This window comes from Salmo salar, chromosome 06 (genome assembly GCF_965601325.2).
Source record: "Salmo salar chromosome 06, fSalSal1, whole genome shotgun sequence".
Lineage (NCBI taxonomy): Eukaryota > Metazoa > Chordata > Actinopteri > Salmoniformes > Salmonidae > Salmo > Salmo salar.
In genome coordinates, this window is record NC_138296.1 from 65,830,284 (window position 1) to 65,856,216 (window position 25,933).

Below are 25,933 nucleotides of genomic sequence, written 5' to 3' on the forward strand. Positions count from 1 at the left end.
GTCGTCACTGTACAGTATATAATCAAATATTGATGAGTTAGATATTTGAATCAGCTGTGTAGCGCTAGGGCAAAAAACGAAACATGCACTAAGGTCGGGCCCCAGAACAGAGTTTGGGAAACCCTGCTTTAGGTAAGGCTAACGTGTGTTTGCTCTCTGTCTTGGTCACAAGCATAAGAGAAATATAGAGTATAAGAAATCAGACAGAAGAATCAGAATTAGAGGAAGGACTATGAACTGAACTATGGTTTGAGTGGGATCTTCAATCTGCTTCAGGATTCTCTTCCTATGTGCAGGGATTTAAGACCAGCGCAGTGGAAATGTTCCAAAAAGTACTCCAGGCATGCATACAGCAAGCTTGATTCATGACCAGCTTTGTCCTCCTCACACACACACATCCCATAATGAATGTGTTGCAACATGCACAAACAGGCTACACACACACACATATACAAACAAACATTCAACAATATTTGTTTAATATTTTGATTAACACTATTGAAATGTAGTGCTGTCACAGCTGTCTGAAGAATGGGACCAGAGCGCAGCGTGTGTATCGTTCCACAATTATTGACGAAGAGCTGCAACATACACTTACTCAAAATAATCTCCCACAAAACCTAGTGGGAAAACCAACAACTTAAATATAATCCCCAATTAGAGACAACGATGACCAGCTGCCTCTAATTGGAGATCATCCCAAAAAAACGACATAGAAATACAAAATCTAGAACCCCACATAGAAATACAGAAACTAGACAAACCCCCAACATAGAAAAAAGAAACTAGAACCAACATAGAAATAAATAAACTAGACAAAACCCCCTGTCACGCCCTGACCTACTCTACCATAGAAAATAAAAGCTTTCTATGGTCAGAACGTGACAAGTGCACGTGTCACCTGACTCCGATCCCATCGCAGCTATACCCCCCCCCCCCAAAAAAAAATCAGCATCATTGAAAGCGATGGGAGAGAGTGAAAACGAACGGAACTGACGTCATTGACAGTAACGTAAACTGTTGAAGTCATCCTTGGTAACAGAGTCTTCAGCAATACAGCAACCACTCAGCCTGTCAGAGAGCCACACACAAGAGCTGATACAAGCTAGCTATGCATTGAAGAAACCCCTCTACGGACCGGCGTTCTCCGGTGCAAAATACCGGGTTCAATGTGAGTAACATCAATTCAACAAGATTTTAATTTGAGCAAATACCCGTGACAGGTGACTCCTTGCTTGTCAAATACAAAGCGAAGAATATCAAGAATTTGAGTGTGGTCAAAGGAACGCTACTGCCACACTTAACGTTAGCTGACGTTGGCTAGCTAATGCTGAGGACCCCTTCATGAAACACACGGCAACGTTTCTTTGATGAAGACGGTAGGCAGTGTTAATTGCGTTTTTGTTGTACTCGATTTTCATGTGTTATTAAAACGTTACGCTAACAGCAACTGTATTGCATTTGTTTTGACTTGCAGAAAATGACAGACATTGATATTATCAAGCAGTATGTCTTGATGTATTTTTATTTTACGGATTTGAGGAGAAAGATCCTGTTGCAAGGGAACCTGCTTTGACCTTTGTGCTATTGTCATTGATACATCACATTCTTCTAGTAACAACATTTGAAGGATCGTGAAGATGGCGACTGGAGCGGGTTGGCAGCAATACTACAGCCCTGCAGCTGGCAATCCATCGTCCGGAGCAGGGAAATATAATTCTGGCTCATCCTCTACAATGTCTTACCAGTCGGGCATCACCATGGAATATACCCAAGATCTACACCTCAAAATGAGCAAGAAAATTGCACAGCTGACAAAGGTAAGGATTGTAACTGTTATAGATAATCGAGTACCAATGGACCGGTCTTTAATCAGGTGTTGTGATGCTGCTGCACTTGTCAAGGCTCGGGTGCTGAGGAGGTAGCCCAGTCCTCGCATCCTGCATCAGCGAATCAATGCTCTGATTATACAAAACGCAACATGTTACAATTATTTTATATATAGTTCGGAATTATTCAGTTCTTACATAATGATATGCCTAGTTTGGTCATATGTATGCAAACATAACATTGAACACGGAACGTTCTTACAGTAGTACTCACATAAATCTTGCACTAGTGCTCAATAATAATACATTTTAACCCTCGGTGCTGACAGCTGTTTATACCACCAGCTGGAATGAATTGATAGTGTGAGGGCCATTTTCAAATTAAGAACATTTAATTATTACCCATTTTAATATAACCTATGTTTTTCTACAAGGTAATTTAGGAAGCAAGTATTCCATCCCAGCCTGGTCTAATAGACTACACATAACATAGTAAATGTTAATCCCGGACACTCAAATTAGTATGTTACGATTGGTATGGTTACACTGGTCCCGTGTGGCTCAGTTGGTAGAGCATGGTGTTTGCAACGCCAGGGTTGTGGGTTCGATTCCCATGGGGGACCAGTACAGAATAATTTTTTTTAATGAAATGTATGCATTCACTGCTGTAAGTCGCTCTGGATAAGAGACTAAAATGTAAATAAAACAGATTGTTACTTAAGGGAAGAACAAAAGTGGTCGGGGTGGATGGGTGGGCGTATAACCCGAGTGTCTAGCAACGCAAAGGTTGCAAGTTCGAATGTCATCACAGGCAACTTCAGCTATTTAGCAACTTTTCATCTATTTACTACTTTTGAGCTACTTTGCAACTACTTAGCATGTTAGCTAACACTTCCCCTAACCTTAACCCTTTTAGCATACCTATCCTCTAACCCTAACCTTAACCCTTTTAGCTAACCCTTCCACTAACCCTAACCCTTTAACCTAACTCCTAAACTTAACCCTAAACCCTAGCCTAGCTAACGTTAGCCAGCTAGAAGGAAAGAAATTCCACAAATTAACAAGGCACACCTGTTAATTGAAATGCATTCCAAGTGACTACCTCATGAAGCTGGTTGAGAGAATGCCAAGAACGTACAAAGCTGTCATCAAGGCAAAGGGTGGCTGCTTTGAAGAATCTCAAATATAAAATATTTTTTTATTTGTTTAATACTTGTTGCTTACCACATGATGCCATATGTGTTATTTCATAATTTTGATCTATTCACTATTATTCTACAATGTATAAAATAGTAAAAATATAGAAAAACCCTTGAATGAGTAGGTGTGTCCAAACTTTTGACTGTTACTGTAATACGAATTGTAATTCGTAAGATATCATACGAAATGGGTGATGTACATCGGCAAATTAATACATATCATACTAAATGTAGTGTTGTGGATTTACTAATAGAAATATACAAAATGTTCTGAGACCAGGTTGCCCATCCACACTAGGAGCAAGATCCATTGAAGTGAAGATGAGAGATAGTGGTTCCATATTAGCCTATAGACGAGATGGCTGACAAAGTCACAAAAATATTGCACGCGCAATGTTACCAGAAGGAGGTATGCGTTGTTATAATTCTGAATGTCAGATAGTTAGCAACAATTCACAGAGGCTGCCTTGTGGGGAATCGTAGGTGGCTCGTTTCAGCTCATTGTATCTAAAATTCGCCTAGCTAGCTAACCAACAACTGTATCGATGTATTTGAGAGACAACAAGTGCTCATTGTGCAAATGTATTTATGTTTTCATTAAACATTTGGAGACTAAATATAGTTTACATGTCGTGAACAGTCTAAGCCAACCCTGTCTGTTTTTCAACCTAGCTACGCACACGTCGGTTTTGTTGCTAAACAACCAACCCATCTAAACTCAGCAAAAAAAGATACGTTCTCTCATTGTCAACTGCGTTTATTTTCAGCAAACTTAAAACCTGTTAGGGACAGATGTTCCGCTAGCGGAACGCCTCACCAATATCCAGTGGTAGAGCGTGGCGCGAAATACAAATACCTCAAATGCTATAACTTCAATTTCTCAAACATATGACTATTTTACACCATTTTAAAGACAAGACTCTCGTTAATCTAACCACATTGTCCGATTTCAAAAAAGCAAAACATTAGATTATGTCAGGAGAGTACCCTGCCAAAAATAATCACACAGCCATTTTCAAAGCAAGCATATATGTCACAAAAACCAAAACCACAGCTAAATGCAGCACTAACCTTTGATGATCTTCATCAGATGACACTCCTAGGACATTATGTTATACAATACATGCATGTTTTGTTCAATCAAGTTCATATTTATATCAAAAACCCGCTTTTTACATTAGCATGTGATGTTCAGAACTAGCATACCCACCGCAAACTTCCGGTGAATTTACTAAATTACTCACGATAAACGTTCACAAAAAACATAAAAATTATTTTAAGAATTATAGATACAGAACTCCTTTATGCAATCGCGGTGTCAGATTTTAAAATAGCTTTTCGGCGAAAGCACATTTTGCAATATTCTGAGTACATAGCCCGGCCATCATGGCTAGCTAATTTGACACCCACCAAGTTTGGCCCTCACCAAACTCAGATTTACTATAAGAAAAATTGGATTACCTTTGCTGTTCTTCGTCAGAATGCACTCCCAGGACTTCTACTTCAACAACAAATGTTGTTTTGGGTCCAAATAATCCATAGTTATATTCAAATGCCTCCGTTTTGTTCGTGCATTCAAGTCACTATCTGAAGGGTGACGCGCGAGCGCATTTCGTGACAGAAATTTTCAAAATATTCCATTACCGTACTTCGAAGCATGTCAAACGCTGTTTAAAATCAATTTTTATGCTATTTTTCTCGTAAAATAGCAATAATATTCCAACTGGGCGACGTTGTATTCATTAAAGTCTGAAAGAAAAAAATGGAGTCGTCTCTCGTGGACGCGCATCTCCAGTGTCATTGTTCCCTGCCTGACCACTCACAAAAACTCCTGCTGTTTTTCGCCCAAAGACTGCAGAGATGTCATTCCACTTTCTGGCGCCTTCTGAGAGCCAATGGAAGCCTTAGAAAATGTCACGTTACAGCAGAGATGCTGTATTTTCGATAGAGATGCCACAGAAGGAGAACAAATTGTCAGACAGGGCACTTCCTGTATGGAATCTTCTCAGGTTTTGGCCTGCCATATGAGTTCTGTTATACTCACAGACACCATTCACACCGTTTTAGAAACTTTTTAGTGTTTTCTATCCAAATCTACTAATTATATGCATATTCTAGTTTCTGGGCAGGAGTAGTAACCAGATTAAATCGGGTATGTTTTTTTTATCCGGCCGTGAAAATACTGCCCCCTATCCCAAACAGGTTAACATGTGCAAATATTTGTAGGAACATAACAAGAACATAACAAGATTCAACAACTGAGACATGAACTGAACAAGTTCCACAGACATGTGGCTAACAGAAATGTAATAATGTGTCCCTGAACAAAGGGGGGGTCAAAATCAAAAGTAACAGTCAGTATCTGGTGTGGCCACCAGCTGCATTAAGTGTTGCAGTGCATCTCCTCCTCATAGGCTGCACCAGATTTGCCAGTTCTTGCTGTGAGAGATGTTACCCCACTGTTCCACCAAGGCACCTGCAAGTTCCCTGACATTTCTTGAGGGGAATGGCCCTAGCCCTCACCCTCCGATCCAACAGGTCCCAGACATGCTCATTGGGATTGAGATCCGGGCTCTTTGCTGGCCATGGCAGAACACTGACATTCCTGTCTTGCAGGAAATCACGTACAGAACGAGCAGTATGGCTGGTGGCATTGTCATGCTGGAGGGTCATGTCAGGATAAGCCTGCAGGAAGGGTACCACATGAGGGAGGAGGATGTGTTCCCTGTAACGCACAGCGTTGAGATTGTCTGCAGTGACATCAAGTTCAGTCCGATGATGCTGTGACACACCGCCACAGACCATGACGGACCCTCCACCTCCAAACCGATCCCACTCCATCATACAGGCCTCGGTGTAACGTTCATTCCTTCGACGATAAACCCGAATCCGACCATCACCCCTGATGAGACAAAACCGCGACTCGTCAGTGAAGAGCACTTGCCAGTCGTGTCTGGTCCAGCGACGGTGGGCTTGTGCCCATAGGCGACGGTGTTGCCGGTGATGTCTGGTGAGGACCTGCCTTACAACAGGCCTACAAGCCCTCAGTCCAGCCTCTCTCAGCCTATTGCGGACAGTCTGAGCACAGATGGAGGGATTGTGCGTTCCTGGTGTAACTCGGGCAGTTGTTGTTGCCATCCTGTACCTGTCCCGCAGGTGTGGTGTTCAGATGTACCAATCCTGTGCAGGTGTTGTTACACGTGCTCTGCCACTGCGAGGACGATCAGCTGTCCGTCCTGTCTCCCTGTAGCACTGTCTTAGGCGTCTCACAGTACGGACATTGCAATTTATCGCCCTGGCCACATCTGCAGTCCTCATGCCTCCTTGCAGCATGCCTAATGCACGTTCAAGCAGATGAGCAGAGACCCTGGGTATCTTTCTTTTGGTATATTTCAGAGTCAGTGGAAAGGCCTCTTTAGTGTCCTAAGTTTTCATAACTGTGACATTAATTCCCTCCGTCTGTAAGCTGTTAGTGTTAGGTGCATTATTTGGATTAGTTGTTTATGGTTCATTGAACAAGCATGGGAAACAGTGTTTAAACCCTTTACAATGAAGATCTATGAAGTTATTTGGATTTTTATGAAATATCTTTGAAAGACAGGGTCCTGAAAAAGGGATGTTTCTTTTTTTTGCTGAGTTTATAACCTGACCTCATATGGGCTATTAACTCTTTGAAGTGGGCACAGCTTTTCCTTGTGGCAGGGTTTCACACTTCACTACATTATATGTGAGTTAGTTGGCTAAAGCGCAAGGCAGACTGGGCCATCAGGCTAGTATTTTCATACTCTAACCTTGCGGTTTTCAATATGACAACCAATTCAAAGGCTTGGTCATACAAGAAGGAGCAATACAGCTGTTGCATCCTACCTCCAACTAACCCAAACAGGGTGTGGCCAGGTTGTTGTGTTTCGGAGACACCAGCAGCCCCTCTGTGCAACATCTGTTAAGAAATGTATTTTCTTGTTCCTCCTTGTCAAACAGACACAGACTTCATCTGATTGAAGACTAGTGGTAAGTGCCCTCTTGTCCAGGTCATAACTCAGTCGGAACATTGAGGTAGTGGACATGGTCTGAAAAGGGATAAATCTAACCTGTCCTTCAGAAGGCAGCTCCATTGTCTGTCGCTGATGCTCTAGTCTGGTGAAAACATTGTCTCCTATTCCTTGCGGTAAGGTCCTGATTCATAGCGTTTGCAGTGTCATTCAGAGTAGGTCGACACTACAGTATTTTGCAGCTCATTGAGATGCAAGACATTTATATTTCTCAGCCTTACAGCACAGTAGTACATGTTTGTTTCTATCTCTCACCTGAATACTGTAAGTGATGCAGCAAATAACATTTGGATGCAAGGGTGTTTCAAGCTGAGGAGCCATATTTTAGCCTACTGTATTTATCTATTTGAAAGGCAACCTAATATCAATATGATTTATATTTCTGTACAATATTATAAGACTCACTTCATTGGTCAGTTTACATCAGATATTGTGTCACATCGCTTGATTAAAATCCATTCTGTAAAATTATTTTTTGTTGTATGACTGCCTGTGTGAGAGCTGTATTTTACTGTCTGTTTCATTTTATAGAGGATGGCTGTCAGGACTGTAAGTAGGCTATTGCTTCCATAGCAACCAGTTCATTATAATTCAAGACAATATCATGCGGGTATTAAGATGCATATTTTTCTGAAGTAACTGGCCTTGACCAATCCTTTGTCCTTAGCTTTGCTAATGAGTCCGATAATGGGTTTATAGACAAAAGCACCTGAAAACGGAATATTATGGAGACACTTATTTTATTATTATGTACCCATAACATTGTTCCAAGGAGAAAAAGGGTACTATGTGCAAAGCAGTCTCATTTTATAGGTTAATTTAAGTACTGAGCTGATGAACCGTGTTGGATCTAGCTGTAGGCTCTCAAACTACAACAATATTGGTTAGGTTAGACCAACACAACACAGTACAGTTAAACTCTGTTTCCTCATTGATGTAGATCATGTAATATATTATGTTACTAATAAGTACGTTGTACACTACATGGCCAAAAGGATGTGGACACCCCTTCAAATTAGTGGTGGGATGTGATGTTCGACGAGTAGGTGTCCACATATTTTTGGCCATGTAGTGTATCTTGATGATTCAGATTCCCACATAGGTTCAACAAGACTGCCTTTACAGAATGATCTGGAGCCAAGAGCCAGTTGGAGCCAGAGTGGTAGCCCCCCCCCCCGTTACCCAAGCACTGCCCAGTTAACCTGGCCACTGGCGCATGTTTCACTTTGGTTTCATTCCACCTCTGATTTAGCTCCAGCTAGCTCCCAGCGCCGTGTTTACTTCTGCAATGGAGCGGGCTGCTCTGTGTAAAGTGATGACAGCACTTGAAGGAATGTGTTTCTCCCAGCCGTGCCAGGTGGTCCCGTCCGTCCCCTCTCCCCAGTGAATCTCTCTCTATAGAGAGATCACTCAGAGGATGGGCTCAGACTGCTGTGATGTGTTAATACCCCTGCCAGAGAGGGGAATATAGTGCACTGCAATGTCTGCATGTGTTGTGCCATAATCCAGGGGTTAGAAGTTATTTGATTTCTCTGATTTATCAGGTGGCAGGCTGGGCCATGCTGCAGAGCAGATGGCTACGGCCCTGGGCTCCAGGGCTTAGTTCCAATAGGTAGTGGGACTGGGAGGAACCTTAACAATATGTTATTTTAGAAAACCGCTTCAGCCTTATCTGGTGGACCTCAGATAGGGACTGAAATGGCACTACAGGCTTAACAGAAAACGCTTACTCTGCCAACGTTAACGCTACAGTACCTGTAAGTGGTTAGCAAACGTACTGCAAGAATTCAAACAAAGTTGTGCTGCAGAGGGCTTGCAAGACAGGAAGTCTGAAAACTCATTCTTTGTTAGCAAATGTGTAATTTATGGAGAGAATAACTAGGCTAGAACTAGTCAAGACAGGAAATTATTTTATCTTGTGGTGAGGAAAAATGCTTGTTCTTTGAGAACACAAATTGTCCATGACTTTACCTGGAGGCACTGGGGATATTGAAAATTATTTCAATTATTCTCCCAGAAGGATTCAGAGAGGGGGCGAAATCAAATGAACAAACTGTCAAGATTGAACCCTGCTGTTGAAAAAGGCAGGAGTTGTTATTAACCTTGGCAGGATGCTCTTGGCTGATTGTCACAATCCCACGTCAGATTTCATTAAGATACTCTCGCACCCCATGGCACACCCTTATCACAGGAAATATGATTAAAGTTTTCTCTGATACACCACTGACTGTGATGCAATCTGTGGTAAATGGTCACTGCCATACTGTACATGCTGCTCATCTGTCGTCTGCCAGAACACACCTCTGTGGTGACAATAACGCAGGGTTTAGCCTGGAAAGTTCTGGAACGTGCCTCTGAAGGTGCTTCTAGCTCCAATTGTTCCACCTCAAGTGTATTCTAGAGACAGGCAGGAGTGAAGCCGAGGAAACAATACCATTCTGGCCAATGTGTGTAAAAGTATCCTATGCATTTCTAATGAAATATCCCCAAGCATTTGACAAGGCTATTTGAACTGGCTGGCTGTTTGTTGTTAGGGGACTGTACTGTACTGTACTGAGTTTCTACAGGAACGTGAGGAAATACCCCAGAACAAATACCCCAGAACCTAGACAGGTGGAGATTAGAGAGGGCAGGTTGGAGGTGTCAGGTGGGTGTTTCACAGGAAAGCCACGACTAATGTCAGCAGAGGTCTTAACGTGACTGACTGGTGGCTGCGTCACAAACCCGTGCTCCCCCGTGCGTTATTAAAGCTCACGTTTCCACCCGACCAGCTCGGGCTCACGTCGAGTTAAGACTCATCGTTGATAATCTGCGTAAAACATGTTCCTGTTTACACTTGTGTGTGCTGCTCACTGACTCTCCATCCGTGCATGATGTTGCCATGGCCATGTTCAGAGATGTCATGCAATATGATAAGGATAAGATGTCATCATAGACATTAAAACCAGTAGATGGTGATAGTGCTGACGTCATCCATGCATTCCTATGAAAAACTCCCGATGGCGCATGAAACTGGAACTATTTGAATTTGAAACACGCCATATTGCTCAATGGGGCTGAATGGCAACAAAATCGCTAGGGATCATGGTGAAAGAGGCCATAACTAGCAAACGTTCATGGTCAATGGATCACTATTTAATTAAATATCTACATTTATAGCAAACTTGATCATAAACACATTTTAGAGGCCTACACGGCCATCACATTTTTTGGGGGGGGCCATTCTAGCAAACGTAATTTACAGTGTCTTAAGAAAGTATTCACACCACTTGGCTTTTTCCACATTTTGTTGTGTTACAGCCTGAATTTCAAATGGATTGAGATTTTGTGTTACTGGCCTACACACAATATACCCCATAATGTCAAAATGGAATTATGTTTTTTAAAATGTTAATTCAAAATGAAAAGCTGAAATGTCTTGAGTCAATATGTTTTCAACCCCTTTGTAGTGGCAAGCCTAAACAAGTTCAGGAGTAAAAATGTGATTAACAAGTCACATAATAAGTTGCAAGACTCACGCTGTGTGCAATAATAGTGTTTAATATGATTTTTGAATGACGTCCTCATCTCTGTACCCCACACATACAATTATTTGTAAGGTCCCTCAGTTGAGCAGTGAATTTCGAACACAGATACAACCACAAAGACCAGGGAGGTGCCTCGCAAAGAAGGTCACCTATTGGTAGATGGGTAAAAAAAAAAGCAGACATTGAATATCCATTTGAGCAAGAGGAAGGAAACCACTCATGGATTTCACCATGAGGCCAATGGTGACTTTAAAACAGTTAGAGTTTAATGGTTGTGATAGGAGAAAACTGAGGATGGATCAACAACATTGTAGTTACACCACAATATTAACCTAAATGACAGAGTGAAAAGAAGGAAGCCTGTGCAGAATACAAATATTCCAAAACATGCATCCTGTTTGCAATAAGGCACTCAAGTAATACCAAAGTAAAACTGCAAAAATGTGACAAAGAAATGAACTTTTTTTCCTGAATACAAAGCGTTATGTTTCGGGCAAATCCAACACAACACATCACTGAGTACCACTCTTCATATTTTCAAGCATGGTGGTGACTGCATCATGTTATGGGTATGCTTGTCATCGGCAAGGACTAGGGAGTTTTTTTTTATTGATAAAAAAACTACGGAATAGAATTAAGCACAGGCAAAATCCTAGAGGAAAACCTGGTTCAGTCTGCTTTCCAACAGACAAATTCACCTTTCAGCAGGACAATAAAACACAGCTTGAAAATGTCTAGCAATGATCAACAACCAACTTGACAGAGCTTGTCATTTTTTTTTTAAGAATAATGTGCCAATATTGTACAATCCAGGTGTGCAAAGCTCTTAGACTTACCCATAAAGACTCACAGCTGTAATCGCTGCCAAAGGTGATTCTAACATATTGACTCAGAAGGTTGAATACAGTGGTTCCTCCTTTAAAAGTTGCATCATACTGCAGCACACCCTGCGTGCTGCTGCAGCATTCTGTGGCACGTCATTTAATTCTCAGCCATTTCTTCTGTTACTGCAAGTTATTGCTAGTTTGACCACCAGAGGGCATCTTTGAGAAGCATTTGATAGTATTCCATATTGGCATTACCAGAGAATTTAACTTTTTTTTTTGTAATAACATAGTATATGGGATTGATTTTAAGAAATGTGGCTTAATTCATTTGATTAATATAATGGTGTTTCCATTCAGAGAAAATGATAAATGAAACCCTAAGGGTTTCCATTAGGATGGAATGGAAAATATGGCGCTGTACAACGTGATTGTCGGGAGTAGGCTACAGGATTGGAGGATTCTAAATGGTTTGCCTTCATTAGACAACTTTGTTCCAATATTTCTGTAAATCAGTGATATTTATTCCCATAGTAATTCGTTATGGATCCATAACTAAATCAACATTTGCATTTTGAAAGAGTATTTTTTTTATCTTTATTTTATTAACGAAATGTGGTTATTTGTTTATTAGGCTACTGTGCTCTGTTATTCTGCGCTCTGGTACACTCAGACGAGAGTGCTCTGAAGTCCATGTAGATAGTAGGCTAGACACATGACATGTTTAACAATGTTCTTTTCTGATAAAAACTAGTTCATTGCATCTGCCGTGGAGCCCAGTTTCATAATATGACCATATTTCCCAGCTGCTTGCTGTCGTTTTGACATAATCGTGAAAAAAACAGGCCTTATTTTAGTGCATTTTTCACCCTGCCAGCTCCTATTAGTTCTATTGAGCACCGTGGCACCAACTCGCTTTCCGAACGTTCTATTCCCAGCTTATTGTTCAATGTCACAATGCCTGCTTTGCTATTGTTGGCAATGAGACCTGCTCATGTTGTTTTATAGTTAAAATGTAAACAACAATAATATTGGAACTCTGCGGTCTTCCCATTGTTACCTATGGGAGAAATATAGGCATGTCTGTCTATTTCGCCAAATATCTCGCAATGTGTATATTTAGATTCTTTTCAAGTCAGACGCCATTTTAATCATGACAATCTCCTCTTTCTAATTATGTAAGCCTGGGCAGCTAGCTCGGTTGTCCTCAAATGCTAGCCCCAAAATACTTTTTGCCCTTGGAACGCTGAGCTTCCCCAATTGTATTCCTATGGAGAGGCATGCCGGTCTATTTCACCAAATATCTCATTGTGTATATATATAATTTTTTTTTCAAGTTGGGTTTAACCGGTGTGAAATGGCTAGTTAGCGGGTGCGCCCTAATAGCGTTTCAATCGGTGACATCACTCGCTCTGAGACCTTGAAGTAGTTGTTCCCCTTGCTCTGCAAGGGCGCGGCTTTTGTGGATCAATGGGTAACGATGCTTCGAGGGTGGCTGTTGTCGACGTGTGCAGAGGGTCCCTGGTTCAGGGCGAGGAGCGGAACGGAAGCAAAACTGTTACACGGGCACCATTTTAATCAGGAGTATTCTCCTCTTTGTAATTGTGTAAGTCTGGGCAGCGAGCTCATTTGTCATCGATCAGTAGACCAGAAATAGTCAAAGTTTTTTTTATTTTTTCCCTACTTTTTCATTACGCAGACATAAGCACAGTTGACACCATCGAGGTGCGAATATTTACTTTCTACACAAGTTGTTATTTTCCAGTTTCGTCTGACGAACAGATTAGTGGTAAAATAAAAAGGGATACATTTTTTATGGAATTCTAAGCATCACACCAGTCAAAACAGGCTCTGCGAACGTTCGATTCCATTTATTTGCTATGGGCTCGCGCTAATGTTCCAGCTTAGCCAAAGTTCTTAAGCCGTTTTTCAACCTTAGGTGAATTTTGACTCGTTCTATTGTCCAGCCTATAGATAGCCAGAGCGAATTCACGAAAGCACCCGAATGTCCATTGAGAAAGCACAACGACAATACTATTTAGCTAAGCTAAGAATGACGAGAATAATCAAGTCAATAAACGTTTTGTAGTTAGATAGCCTATAGTTAATATACTGGCAAGTTTGATGTATAACTATTAACGTTACGTAGCTAGCTAGCTAACATACCGGTGTAATGATATGCTATGTGGTTCATAAGCACAGCGTAGCTAACAAATTGTCAGCCAACATAACGTGTAAGGTAACTTATTTGAAAAGTCATTACTTTATTACATTGAGAAGCAAGCTACCCCTTGGTTGTTAGGGCAAATCTGGTCTGTGATCGTTTTTTTTTTCTTTTTCCCACACCTAGTTCGGCTATTAGACTATTCTTTAGTAAAGGTTGAATAGTCTATTGTTCAGCTATTAGCCCCCCTCCCCCATTTGCACTCGTCTGCAGGTATGTTTTGATGTGAGAGAGGAAGCCAGTCCTGTCATCGCCACCTCATCCACCCTTAAGATAACCTTCGGGCCAACTGGGGGCCCAAGGCTGGTTAGGAGACACTGCAATTGTGATGAACTGAGAGAATATTAGGTTAGCACTGTAATTCATGAACCATATGCTGTCTGCCGCTGTTCTTACCTATTTCCCTTTCTGTCTTCTACACCTCTCTCCCTACCTTGTCTTTCTTCCTCGTTTTATAATGCACACCGTATGTGCATTGAAGTACAGATTGAAGTTGTATTTATAATATTACAATTATCATAATTATAATGCATTTATTATGTATTTATAACACCTGGATAATGAACTTCTTTCAATAAAGCGTTTCACATTCTCCACTGGTTGAAATTAAGTATCTTATTGAAATACTATCCTGTGTCCTCAGATTAATGCAGATGAAGGGAGTTAGATATGCATAGCTTTTTTTCTGTATATATGAATTACAAATCAATCATGTTTCTAGTCTATTGCATAGTTACAATGTGTAATCATTGATGTCCCAGGAGCAGTAAACACTGTTGAAGTGTAATTGTAATACATACATGCAGACACAGCATCATTCAAATAATGGAGTTTGATATGACTGAAAAAGAATGTCTCAGCTACACATCGATAGGCATACAGTTATTTTTATCCTCCACTACACAATAAGCAAGTAAATAGTTAGCTGTTACTTCAGCTGCATTGCAAGGCAAGTTTACACAATTGTACATTCAATTTGCAGTAAAAGCTTTAGCTAGCTAGATTCTTTACATCCACTGTTTCACAAGACGGCAGTCTGGTTTGCTGGTTTTCTCAGGAGTCCCTTAAACATTAAACAACACGAATTACGAATTCATTCTCCCAACACTAGCTAGCTGGCTAATGTTAGCTAGTCAGATAACTTGCTAAATAGCGATTTTCGTAAATTAACTTTATCAAAGTCCTGAGCCAGGACAGCGGAGTCAATCACCACCTTCCGGAGACACCTGAAACCCCACCTCTTCAAGGAATACCTGGGTTAGGATAAGGTAATCCTTCGAACCCCCCCCCTTAAAAGATTTAGATGCACTATTGTAAAGTGGTTGTTCCACTGGATATTATAGGTGAATGCACCAATTTGTAAGTCGCTCTGGATAAGAGCGTCTGCTAAATGGCTAAAATGTAAATGTAAAATGACAAAAAAATATGCACAAACGTTTGTCTCTACATTAACTAACATATTCTTCTCAATTGCACATTTTGTCAGCCATCTTCACCCAGGGACGGGTGGCTCACGTCAAAATTCATCATTGGAACCACTCAATATGATTTGTCATATAACAACCTTGTGACCAAATGCACAATGAGTGCTCCATCTCCCCATGTGGTGGTCTGGAGCAATGAAGCCGTGACACTGGGTACCTCTAAGTCCCGCGGTGTAAGCTCGCAACTTTTAAAGGAGGAACCACTGTACTTATGTAATCAAGATATATTAGTGTTTTATGTTTCATTATTTTCTTTAAAAATGTTAGAATTTTTCTTCCACTTTGACATTAGAGTATTTTGTGTAGATCGTTGGCAAAAACATTTACAATGAAATATATTTTAATCCCACTTTGTAACAGAACAAAATGTGGGAAAAGTCTAGGGGTGTGAATACTTTCCTGCTTTCTAGGGGCAGTAGCCGACCAGCACAGCTTGTGACTTCACGCTCCAGACCGGACACTGGGAGCCTGGAAGTCATACTTTCTGATGATCTCCTCCCCCCACCTCGAAAGACTTCAAAGCAAACGTTGTTGGTTCAGGCTGATGGCCTCTTATACACTAAAGTTGGTTGATGGCCTCTCCAACACAACCTCTCCCTCAACGTGAGCAAGACAAAGGAGATGATCGTGGACTACAGGAACAGGAGGGCCGAATACATCCCCATTCACATCAACAGGTCTGTAGTGGAGTGGGTTTAGAGTTAAGTTTTTTTTAACCTTTATTTAATTAGGCAAGTCAATTAAGAACAAATTATTATTTACAATGACAGCCTAGGAACAGTGGGCTAACTGCCTTGTTCAGGGGCAGAACAACAGATTTTTACTTTGTCAGCTCAGGGATTCGATCTAGCAACCTTTTGGTTACTGGCCCAATGCTCTAACCACTAGGCTACCTGCCTAAGGAGATGATCGTGGACTACAGGAAAAGGAGGCCCGAGCACACCCCTATTCTCATCGACGGGGCTGTAGTGGAGCAGGTTGAAAGCTTCAAGTTCCTTGGTGTCCACATCAGCAACAAACTATGATGGTCCAAACAAACCAAGACAGTCGTAACAACACCTTTTCCCCCACAGGAGACTGAAAAGATTTGGCATGGGTCCTCAGATCCTCAAAAGGTTTTACAGCGGCACCATCAAAGGCATCCTGACCGGTTGCATCACCGCCTGTTATGGCAACCGCTCGGCATCCGACCATAAGGCGCAACAGAAGGTAGTGCGTATGGCCCAGTACATCACTGGGGCCAAGCTTCCTGCCATCCAGGACCTATATACTTGGTGGTGTCAGAGGAAAGCCCAAAAGTTGTCAAAGACTCCAGTCACCCAAGTCATAGACTGTTCTCTCTGCTACCGCACGGCAAGAGGTATAGGAGCACCAATTCTAGGTCCAAAGGGCTCCTTAACAGCTTCTAAGACTGCTGAACAATTAATCGAATGGCCACCCGGACTATTTTACCCCCCCTTGATTTTACACTGCTGCTACTTGCTGTTTATTATCTAGTCACTTTACCCCTACCTACAAATTACCTAACCTGTACCCCCCGACTAACCTGTACCCCCGCACATTGACTAGGCACCGGTACCCCCTGTATATAGCCCTCTGTATTGTTATTTTTATCATTACTTTTTATTACATTTTTTACTTTAGTTTATTTACTAAATATTTTCTTAACTCGATTTCTTGAACTGCATTGTTGGTTAAGGGCTTGTAAGTAAGCATTTCACGGTAAGGTCTACACACCTGTTGTATTCGGCACATGTGACAAATAAAATTTGATTTGATTTGGTAAAGTGCCAGTTTCGTCTGTTGACAAAGGAATTTCATGGTCATTTGCACCCTTGAAGCACATTGTGAATTTTCAATGTGGCCAAGTTCATATTTCACTCTGTATTTCATGTCCTGCTGGTTTGGGAGAAATATGATGCCCCATCCTCTCACATGCGATGGGCTTTAGTCTACAACGCTCATTGTTTTTCTATCGGCCTCACATTGTCCCATGTGATGCATCAATTTGGTTTATTGTCTCTCGCACATTGTCTCCCCACGGTATTGTCAGCGATCACACCCTGCGGGTTGGCTTCTCAGGCATCCTCCTCTCACAGAAACACTCTCACACGTGTTAGTGTCACGCTTTTCTGCCGGTTTCAACACTTTGACCTGTTTCTCATGCACCCACACTCAAATACACACAAACATACAGCTTATAACAGCACACACAGCCATAATACATCCTGCTCCTACAAGGAAGGTAGGGAGATCATTAGCTTGTGAAACTAGATAACCTAAATAAATCAATATTCTAACTGGTGGAAGGACTACAGGCTAGAGTGTACAGCTCCTGCTCTATCATGGTTAAAGAGATGATGCTGTATGCATTAGTAAGCCTGGTGGAAGGGGCCAGGGTCAGGGGCCTTTCCCCAAGGACCCCCGGAGGGCCCTCCGCTATCACAGCCTCTCTCTGCTGCCTCACTTCTCTGCCTCAACCTCCCGCTAAGGGACTGTGTGCCATTATTAACGGCAAAAACAGAAGAAGGCCAAGAGATAAAGGAATCCACTTCCCCGTCCATCATAAAAATCAAATAAAAACTTGATTTTCTGATTCCCAGGCTAGATGATTTTTTTATTTTGTTTTGCCCTTTTCTTCTTCATCATTGTCAAAGGGAGTACAGTCAGATCTAGCCTACTCCTGGTGCACCTGATTTCATCAGCCTGTAGCTGGCTGTGCAGTGCAGGACCTAGGACCCAAGGATAGGTTGCTTTTCTTTTTGCACTTATCAGAGGAGCCCTGCCTTAGTGCTGACAGGCCGCCTCACCAGCGCCCACGACTTGGCGGCTGCAGAAATGTTCCAATTAAGATGACAGAGAGCCGATATGACTTGGCCTTTCGCATCAGAGGGCGGCAAGTTAATAGCGGTTGACTCGAGAACCCCTCCACCAGCGGTCCGTAAGAGGGGAGGTGTGGGGTGGGGAATGAGCTACAGTAAGAGGAGGACTGCTGACTCTGGCTGGCTCGGATGAGAAGAGCGGAGCGGCTAGGCCAGACTTTTCTTTTAAGGCCCAGTAAATGGCTGCCACATTAACATGCCGAGTCGGTGCAGCCTGCCGGGCTGTGGGCTGCCGAGGTGGCCAGCTCAGTCATCCAGGTGCTGTAAAGCGAATCATATCAGTGAAAAACGGACTGGCTGGGGTCAGGACCTGTTCTACCATGCGTACTGGAAGACACTACTGGAGGCACTGTGTCTGAGTCTAGCTGTCTCATATCTCCCTGAATTCTCTGTTTTGCAGGCTTCGCTCTCTCCCTCCCTCCCACTGGTTCTGTTGTTCTTTTTGTTTGGGTCAGGGCGATGTTAGTTGGCTGCTCTAGACATCTGTCTGAACAAAATGAAGAGAAGTACTGTGAATACAGAGTGCAGCTTCCAGAGATTTCCTCCCTTTGGGTATGTGTGTATGTTGGCTACTCTTTGGCCTCTGCTCTGACTCATTGGTTTTCCCAATGACTCAGCCGACTCAGCAAGAGCTATCAGCTGCTTCTCGCTATCACATAATACACAATCAATGTTAAGATGCTTTCACCTCAACCCCCATCCAATTCTACACTCACAGAGCCACAGGGGGATCTGATGTATAGAGCAGCGGTTCCCAACCTTTTCCGTTCCAGGGATCACCAAATCACCGTCAAAAGCTCGAGGACCACTATTCGCGGAGTCGCAGAATATTTTTTACATAATATTTAAATAATGGTCAAATTGTCCATTTTAGCAGCGAATGTAACAAATTAAAGGCCTATATTATTGTCAATGGGGTGCGTACTGGGAGCAGACTTCCTGTCTCTCCCAGCGGTCCATGGTCTGGACAACGCGATCCATCATGGCACCGAGATGATGCAGCATTGTTGCGTGTTCCTGGACGCGCTCCTCAACTCCTCTGACCGGGGTACCTGCTCCTGCTGACTCCATGGTAGGGTGTGTGAATCTGTCAATGGTGTGCGTACTGGGAGCGGAGTCAGGTGCAGGAGAGCAGAGAGTTGTGAACAGGCGCACACTTTATTTAGGCAGGAGAAACCAACAGACGGACGCCACTGCGTCGAAACCTCCATCCAATATGCCAAAGTGCAAAAACGTGCAAACAGTCACAATAATAAAGTACAAACAAATAAACATACCTTGTGATAAAACACGGAATAAACGCACACCAGAAATAGCATGTCAAAAATGACACGTAACACGAAACAATCACACACAAAGACATGAGGGGGAACAGAGGAATAAATACATGTAGTGTGATTGGGGAATGAAAACCAGGTGTGCAGGGAACAAGACAAAACGAATGGATAAACGAAAAAAGGAGCGGCGATAGCTAGAAAGCCGGTGACGTCGACCGCCGAACGAACAAGGAGAGGAGCCGACTTCGGCGGAAGTCGTGACAATTATTAACAATTTGCATTGTGAAAAGGAATGTACAATTGCTTATAATACCATTAATACTCCCAACTGTTATTAATTTTTAAAGAAAATAAATTGTTAAAAAATATAACACCTGCAATGCCCCCGCGGATCTGCAGACCACAGGTTGAAAACCACTGGTTCTGTATGTAAAGGCCAGAGTATGTGAACAGAGCGAGGAGTGTTCCCAATTTGACTGGAGCTCGGAGCGAGATTCCCAAAGGCTGGAGCGTCAGCTTTCTCGCCCACTCCAATTTCTCTTCAGTAGAGTTTACTTTACGAGCTCCGGGCATGCCCGGCCCAGCATGCATTTGTAGTCTACTTGTGCGCTGCTATAGTCCCTTGCTTTAGCTACTGTCATGGAGTTCGCTAAATATTTACGAAAGAGTGTTTAGCATCCCCAGTGGCTCTGCAATCTCCAGTGGCTCTGCAATATTCTCCGCTGCTGGCCTGCGCTCCAGGCACCATCTCATGCGCCTGAAGCCACAGACTCTGATCAAACTCGTGCTTCTAATAAAGAATTGAAAGGCACTGTAGACTGAGCCTAATAAGGCATGTTTCCTTTAATTTGTATTTAATTCTAAGTAAGTCACAGCCAATATGCACAATTTATAGACTACAATGATTTAATACAACTAAATGTTGTTTCAATACCGAGCGCTTTATGTCCCTACCAACCTATTTGGTCGCACTCGCAAATGCTTCACATTTTATTTCTTTGTAGGCTATGGCCTTGAAATAATTGAAATAATATAGCCTAAATAATTTATTTTCGGTGGGAAGCGGTTCCAAGAGCGACGAGCGGGAACCTCGGCTCCCATGCTCTGATATAGGCTACTGTCCGAGCCATTTTGAACACTGTGAAGTAAAGTCAATGGTATTAAACGCATTGTGTTTCAGGCCTCTCCAAGGTCTTTGGAGTTGAATGGTTATAAATCTCTTGGCTCGGGTGTTGGGCTTGTTTGTTCGCCCGACAACAAGTGTGATCGTGTGTGTGGAGTGCTACCCAACTCCTCTCTCAGTTCTTCTGAGCTCCGCCACAAATCTGTTTTACTGTCCTTGGTCGACATCTCACTTGGTTTTAACACCTAACGTGGTGTTGACAACTCTGCATAAACGCTCATTCTACAGACGATAGAGCAGGCTGGAATTAGCTCACAGTGAAACTCTCAATGGTAAGAACTTAGCAGAGGAACCAAACCCCTGACAGTTGATAAAATGTGTCTCTGTAATACAGTAATAGAATGTGAGTTATTGTAAAATGTGAGTTATTGTAAAACGTGAGTTATTGAGGGTTTTATGGTACATGTCTGTAGTCCTAGTTGTGGTCAGTTGGCTTTTAGAGCCTCTCTCTGTATGAGACATTAAACCAGGTGAGCCCACTCCCTCTCTTCCTTTACTACACTATAAAGCCTGTTTTAGAGAAGTCTGAGCTAGGGATCTCACTCAGGCCTGGCTTACTGGCCTCTCCCACAGCACCCTTCATGATGCTGCTTTGCCTCTCAGACAGGCCTAACGAGGGAGAGTGGTGGCACATACAGAGAGAGCGTCTGTGTGCATGTTCGTGACTATATAAAGTCTACACCCCCTTGAACTTTTGTTTTTATTTTGTTGCGTTACAAAGTGGGATTGAAATAGATTTAATTGTAATTTTTTGTCATTGATCTACACAAAATACACATTTTTTACAAATTAATACAAATGAAATAACTCAAATGTAGTCGTTGCATAAGTATTTATTCACCCCCTTTGGAATCACAGGAGGTTTGTGGCACCTTAATTGGGGAGAACGGGCTCGTGATAATGGCTGGAGCGGAATCAGTGGAATGGTATCAAACAGATGGTTTCCATGTGTTTGATGCCATTCCATTTACTCTGTTCCAGCCATTATTATGAGCCGTTCTCCCATCGGCAGCCTCCACTGCATTGAGTATATCTTTAAGCATTTTCAAGTTAATATTTCTATTAAATCACCTAGACACATCAAAGATGCAGTCGTCCTTCTGAACTGAGCTGCAGGACAGGAAGGAAACTGCTCAGGGATGTCACCATGAGGCCATTGTTGATTTTAAAACAGCTACAGAGTTATTAAATGGCTGTGATGGGAGAAAACTGAGGATGGATCAACAACATTTTAGTGTCTCCACAATAATGACCTAAATGACAGAGTGAAAAGAAGAATACAAATATACAGAATAAAAATTTTCCAAAATATGCATACAGTGGCAAGAAAAAGTATGTGAACCCTTTGGAATTACCTGTACTTCTCCATAAATTGGTCCTAAAAAATTGATCTCATCATCTAAATCACAACAACAGACAAACACAGTCTGCTTAAACTAAAAACACACAACAATTATACGTTTATTGAACACACCGTGTAAACATTCACAGTGCAGGGTGGAAAAAGTATGTTAACCCTTGGATTTAATAACTGGTTGACCCTTCTTTGGCAGCAATAATCTCAACCAAACGGTTTCTGTAGTTGCAGATCAGACCTGCATAACGGTCAGGAGGAATTTTGAACCATTCCTCTTTACAAAACTGTTTCAGTTCAGCTATATTCTTGGGATGTCTGGTGTGAACTGCTCTTTGAGGTCATGCCACAGCATCTCAATCAGGTTGAGGTCAGGACTCTGACTGGGCCACTCCAGAAGGCGTATTTTCTTCTGTTGTTGATTTACTTCAGTGTTTTGGGTCGTTGTCCTGTTGCATCACAGAACTTCTGTTGAGCTTCAATTGGCGGACAGATAGCCTTACATTCTCCTGCAAAATATCTTGATAAACTTGGGAATTCATTTTTCCTTTGATGATAGCAAGCTGTCCAGGCCCTGAGGCAGCAAAGCATCCCCAAACCATGATGCTTCCTCCACCATAGTTTACAGTTGGGATGCGGTTTTGATGTTGGTGTGCTGGGCCTTTTTTTCTCCACACATAGCTGCACTACCTGAGCCACTTGTGTGGGTTGTAGACTCCGTCTCATGCTACCACTAGAGTGAAAGCACCGCCATCATTCAAAAGTGACCGAAACATCAGCCAGGAAGCATAGGAACTGAGAAGTGGTCTGTGGTCTCCACCTGCAGAACCACTCCTTTATTGGGGGTGTCTTGCTTATTGCCTATAATTTCCACCGGTTGTCTATTCCATTTGCACAACAGCATGTGAAATTTATCGTCAATCAGTGTTGCTTCCTAAGTGAACAGTTTGATTTCACAGAAGTGTGATTGAGTTGGAGTTACATTGTGTTGTTAAGTGTTCCCTTTATTTTTTTGAGCAGTATATTTCTGATGCAGATCGTGCTGCAAGTCCTGCCTCTCCATCTCCTCATTGGTTTATAGAAGCAGGCACCCACGTGCCATCTCCTCATTGGTTATACCCATGTGGGTGACTGAAAGGCGAAATAGGTCGGTGGCAGTAATGCACCTAATTTATGAAAGCTGCCAATCGCAATATAAAGTCAAGCAAAGAAAAAGCCTGAAAGGAGGAGAGATGACTAGAAACGATTCGGTTGACCGTTTTATGTGTGGATTAATTGGTGGAGTAGAGGACCTTGTGCATTTCAGGTAAAATAACAACTCAATGTTTATATCCCAGGACAAATTAGCTAGCAACAGCAAGCTAGCTAAATAGGACAAATTAGCTAGCATGTGCAAGCTAGCTAAATTGCCATAAATGTTTAATGCTTTTCGACCTATCCCCAAATTAATATAATTGGTTCAGAGTTGGTTTTGATATTTTAACCTGCGTGTCGTGACTGCGTTTGGTGTGGGGGGACAAAATAAATGTATGCACGATGGCGCACGTGCGCAGCCGGTTTGGGTTCCGTGTAAGTCAATCACGACACATTGAGGAGAATTTACTGAGATGATCACAGTGGAGCCCTTTACTCTTTAAATAAATGTACAGCCATGACCTTGGTTCCACCACTGTGAGGTCACATGACATAATGCTGGCTGTACAATTTAGCTAGTTGGCAAATAGGCAACATTTTGGCTATTTGCCAACAATGTTTTACCAAGCTACCTAGCTAGCTAACCAAGCTGGGGATGAGCTAAGCTTGCTAGTTAGTGCAGTTCAGTTGGGCAATTTCAGTTGAAACTGGACAGAGAAAGGTCCGGGTTCACTTCTAAAATTACATTTATTGACTACCAGACCATGTACATAATATGATGTTATGATGTCTAGAATTTTTTATTAATGTCCCATTTGGCACGTCTTTTCAGTCTCAGTTTACAGCAGCACTGACAGCTGTGTTGACATGATAACTGGTTGGAGTTCTGAACAGAACAATAAACTTTTTTTCTGCTCACTGATTGGACATAGCATACAATCAGTTGCGTGAAATAGGATTGATTTCTATGTCTTGCAACGCAATGCAATTAAGTTGCAAGACATTTTTGGAGGGTGACAGAGGGAGCAACCCAGACGCAACTTTGTTGCAAGCAACATAAATTGCATTCAGACTGCCTCGTGTGGCATCGGTTTAAGAGTCTGTTATCGCAGAAACAGACTCAACTGCAAGAATTCCCGGTTGTCCCGTCTTCAGTCAGTTATTTTATTTTCATGACAGTCTTCATCCATAACCACATGGTTATACAGTAATTGTTCCGGCCCTACATACATCACAGAGATTGCACCTGTATCCTATGGCTGTCTGTGTGAGGTGGAAAATCATTAAAGAAAATGAAAAACCTTAATAGACCTTAATAGCTGTACAGTGGGGCCCCGTGGGCCACACACACAGGCAATCAAAGAGGGGCCCACGTATGTACAGAGCCTATCGAAAGACTACACCCCCCTTGGATTTCTTCACATTTTATAGCGTTACAAAGTGATATTAAAATGGATTTGTCATTTTTTGTTAATGATTTACACAAAATGTAAAATACTCTAATGTCAAAGTAGAAGAAAAATTTGATTTTTTTTTTAAAGCAGTCTTGGGTAAGTCTCATAAGAGCTTTGCACACCTGTATTGTGCAATCTTTGCCTATTAATCTTTAAAAAAATTCCACAAGCTCTGTCAAGGTGTTTGGGGTCATGGCTAGACAGCAATTTTCATGTCTTGCCATAGATTTGAAAGCAAATTTAAGTCAAAACTGTAACATCGCCACTCAGCAACATTCACTGTGTTCTTGGTAAGCAACTTAAATGTAGGTTTGGCTTTGTGTTGTAGGTTATTGTCCTGCTGAAAGGTTAATTCCTCTCCCGGTGTCTGGTGTAAAGCAGACCGAAACAGGTTTTCCTCTAGGATTTTGCCTGTGCTTAGCTCCATCCCGTTTCTTTTCATCCTGAAAAACTCCCCAGTCTTTGCCGATGTCAAGCATACCCATACCATGATGCAGCCACCACCATGCCTGAAAATAAGGAGGCAGTTACTCAGTGATGTGTTGGATTTGCCCCGAACATAAGGCTTTGGATTTAGGCCAAAAAGTGTATTTCTTTGTCATTTTTTTAAAGTATTACTTTAGAGTCTTGTTGCATACAAGAAAAAGTAAGTGAACCCTTTGGAATTACCTGGATTTCTGCATAAATTAGTCATACAATTTGATCTGATCTTCATCTTAGTCACAACAACAGACAAACACAGTGTGCTTAAACTAATAACACACAAATTATTGTATTTTTCTTGTCTATATTGAATACATCATTTAAACATTCACAGTGTAGATTGGAAAAAGTATGTGAACCCCTAGGCTAAAGACTTTTCCAAAAGCTAAACTCCTCAAGAAAAGCTGTCGGCCCCCCAAAAGACAAAATAATAATAATAATAATAATAATAATATAATATATATATATATATAGATATAGATATAGATAGATATATATATAGCAGGAGAAGCACTGCCAGAGCCCTGCAAAATGACCTCCAGCAGGCCACAAATGTGCATGTGTCTGCTCAAACGGTCAGAAACAGACTCCATGAGGGTGGTATGAGGGCCCGACGTCCACAGGTGGGGGTTGTGCTTACAGCCCAACACCGTGCAGGACGTTTGGCATTTGCCAGAGAACACCAAGATTGGCAAATTCGCCACTGGCGCCCTGTGCTCTTCACAGATGAAAGTAGGTTCACACTGAGCACATGTGACAGACGTGACAGAGTCTGGAGACACTGTGGAGAACGTTCTGCTGCCTGCAACATCCTCCAGCATGACCGGTTTGGCGGTGGGTCAGTCATGGTGTGGGGTGGCATTTCTTTGGGGGGCCGCACAGCCCTCCATGTGCTCGCCAGAGGTAGCCTGACTGCCATTAGGTACCGAGATGAGATCCTCAGACCCCTTGTGAGACCATATGCTGGTGCGGTTGGCCCTGGGTTCCTCCTAATGCAAGACAATGCTAGACCTCATGTGGCTGGAGT

General features: G+C 42.2%; 1 protein-coding gene across 6 annotated transcripts in view; it reads left to right on the forward strand.

The window, feature by feature from the left end:
• Window positions 1–1,020: 1,020 nt before the first annotated feature.
• fam184ab (family with sequence similarity 184 member Ab) overlaps window positions 1,021–25,933 on the forward strand; it is a 154,203-nt gene continuing 129,290 nt past the window's right edge. For 4 of the 6 annotated variants that reach the window (XM_014205127.3, XM_014205130.3, XM_014205129.3 and 1 more), the window contains exons 1-2: window positions 1,021–1,379; window positions 1,616–1,820. In XM_014205127.3, the coding sequence (XP_014060602.1) occupies window positions 1,641–1,820 (180 nt within the window). In that variant the 5' untranslated portion in view covers window positions 1,021–1,379; window positions 1,616–1,640. Of the gene's footprint in view, window positions 1,380–1,615; window positions 1,821–22,982; window positions 23,142–25,933 lie in introns of those variants that run through there. The other 2 variants (XM_014205128.3, XM_082976853.1) reach the window with 2 other exon arrangements.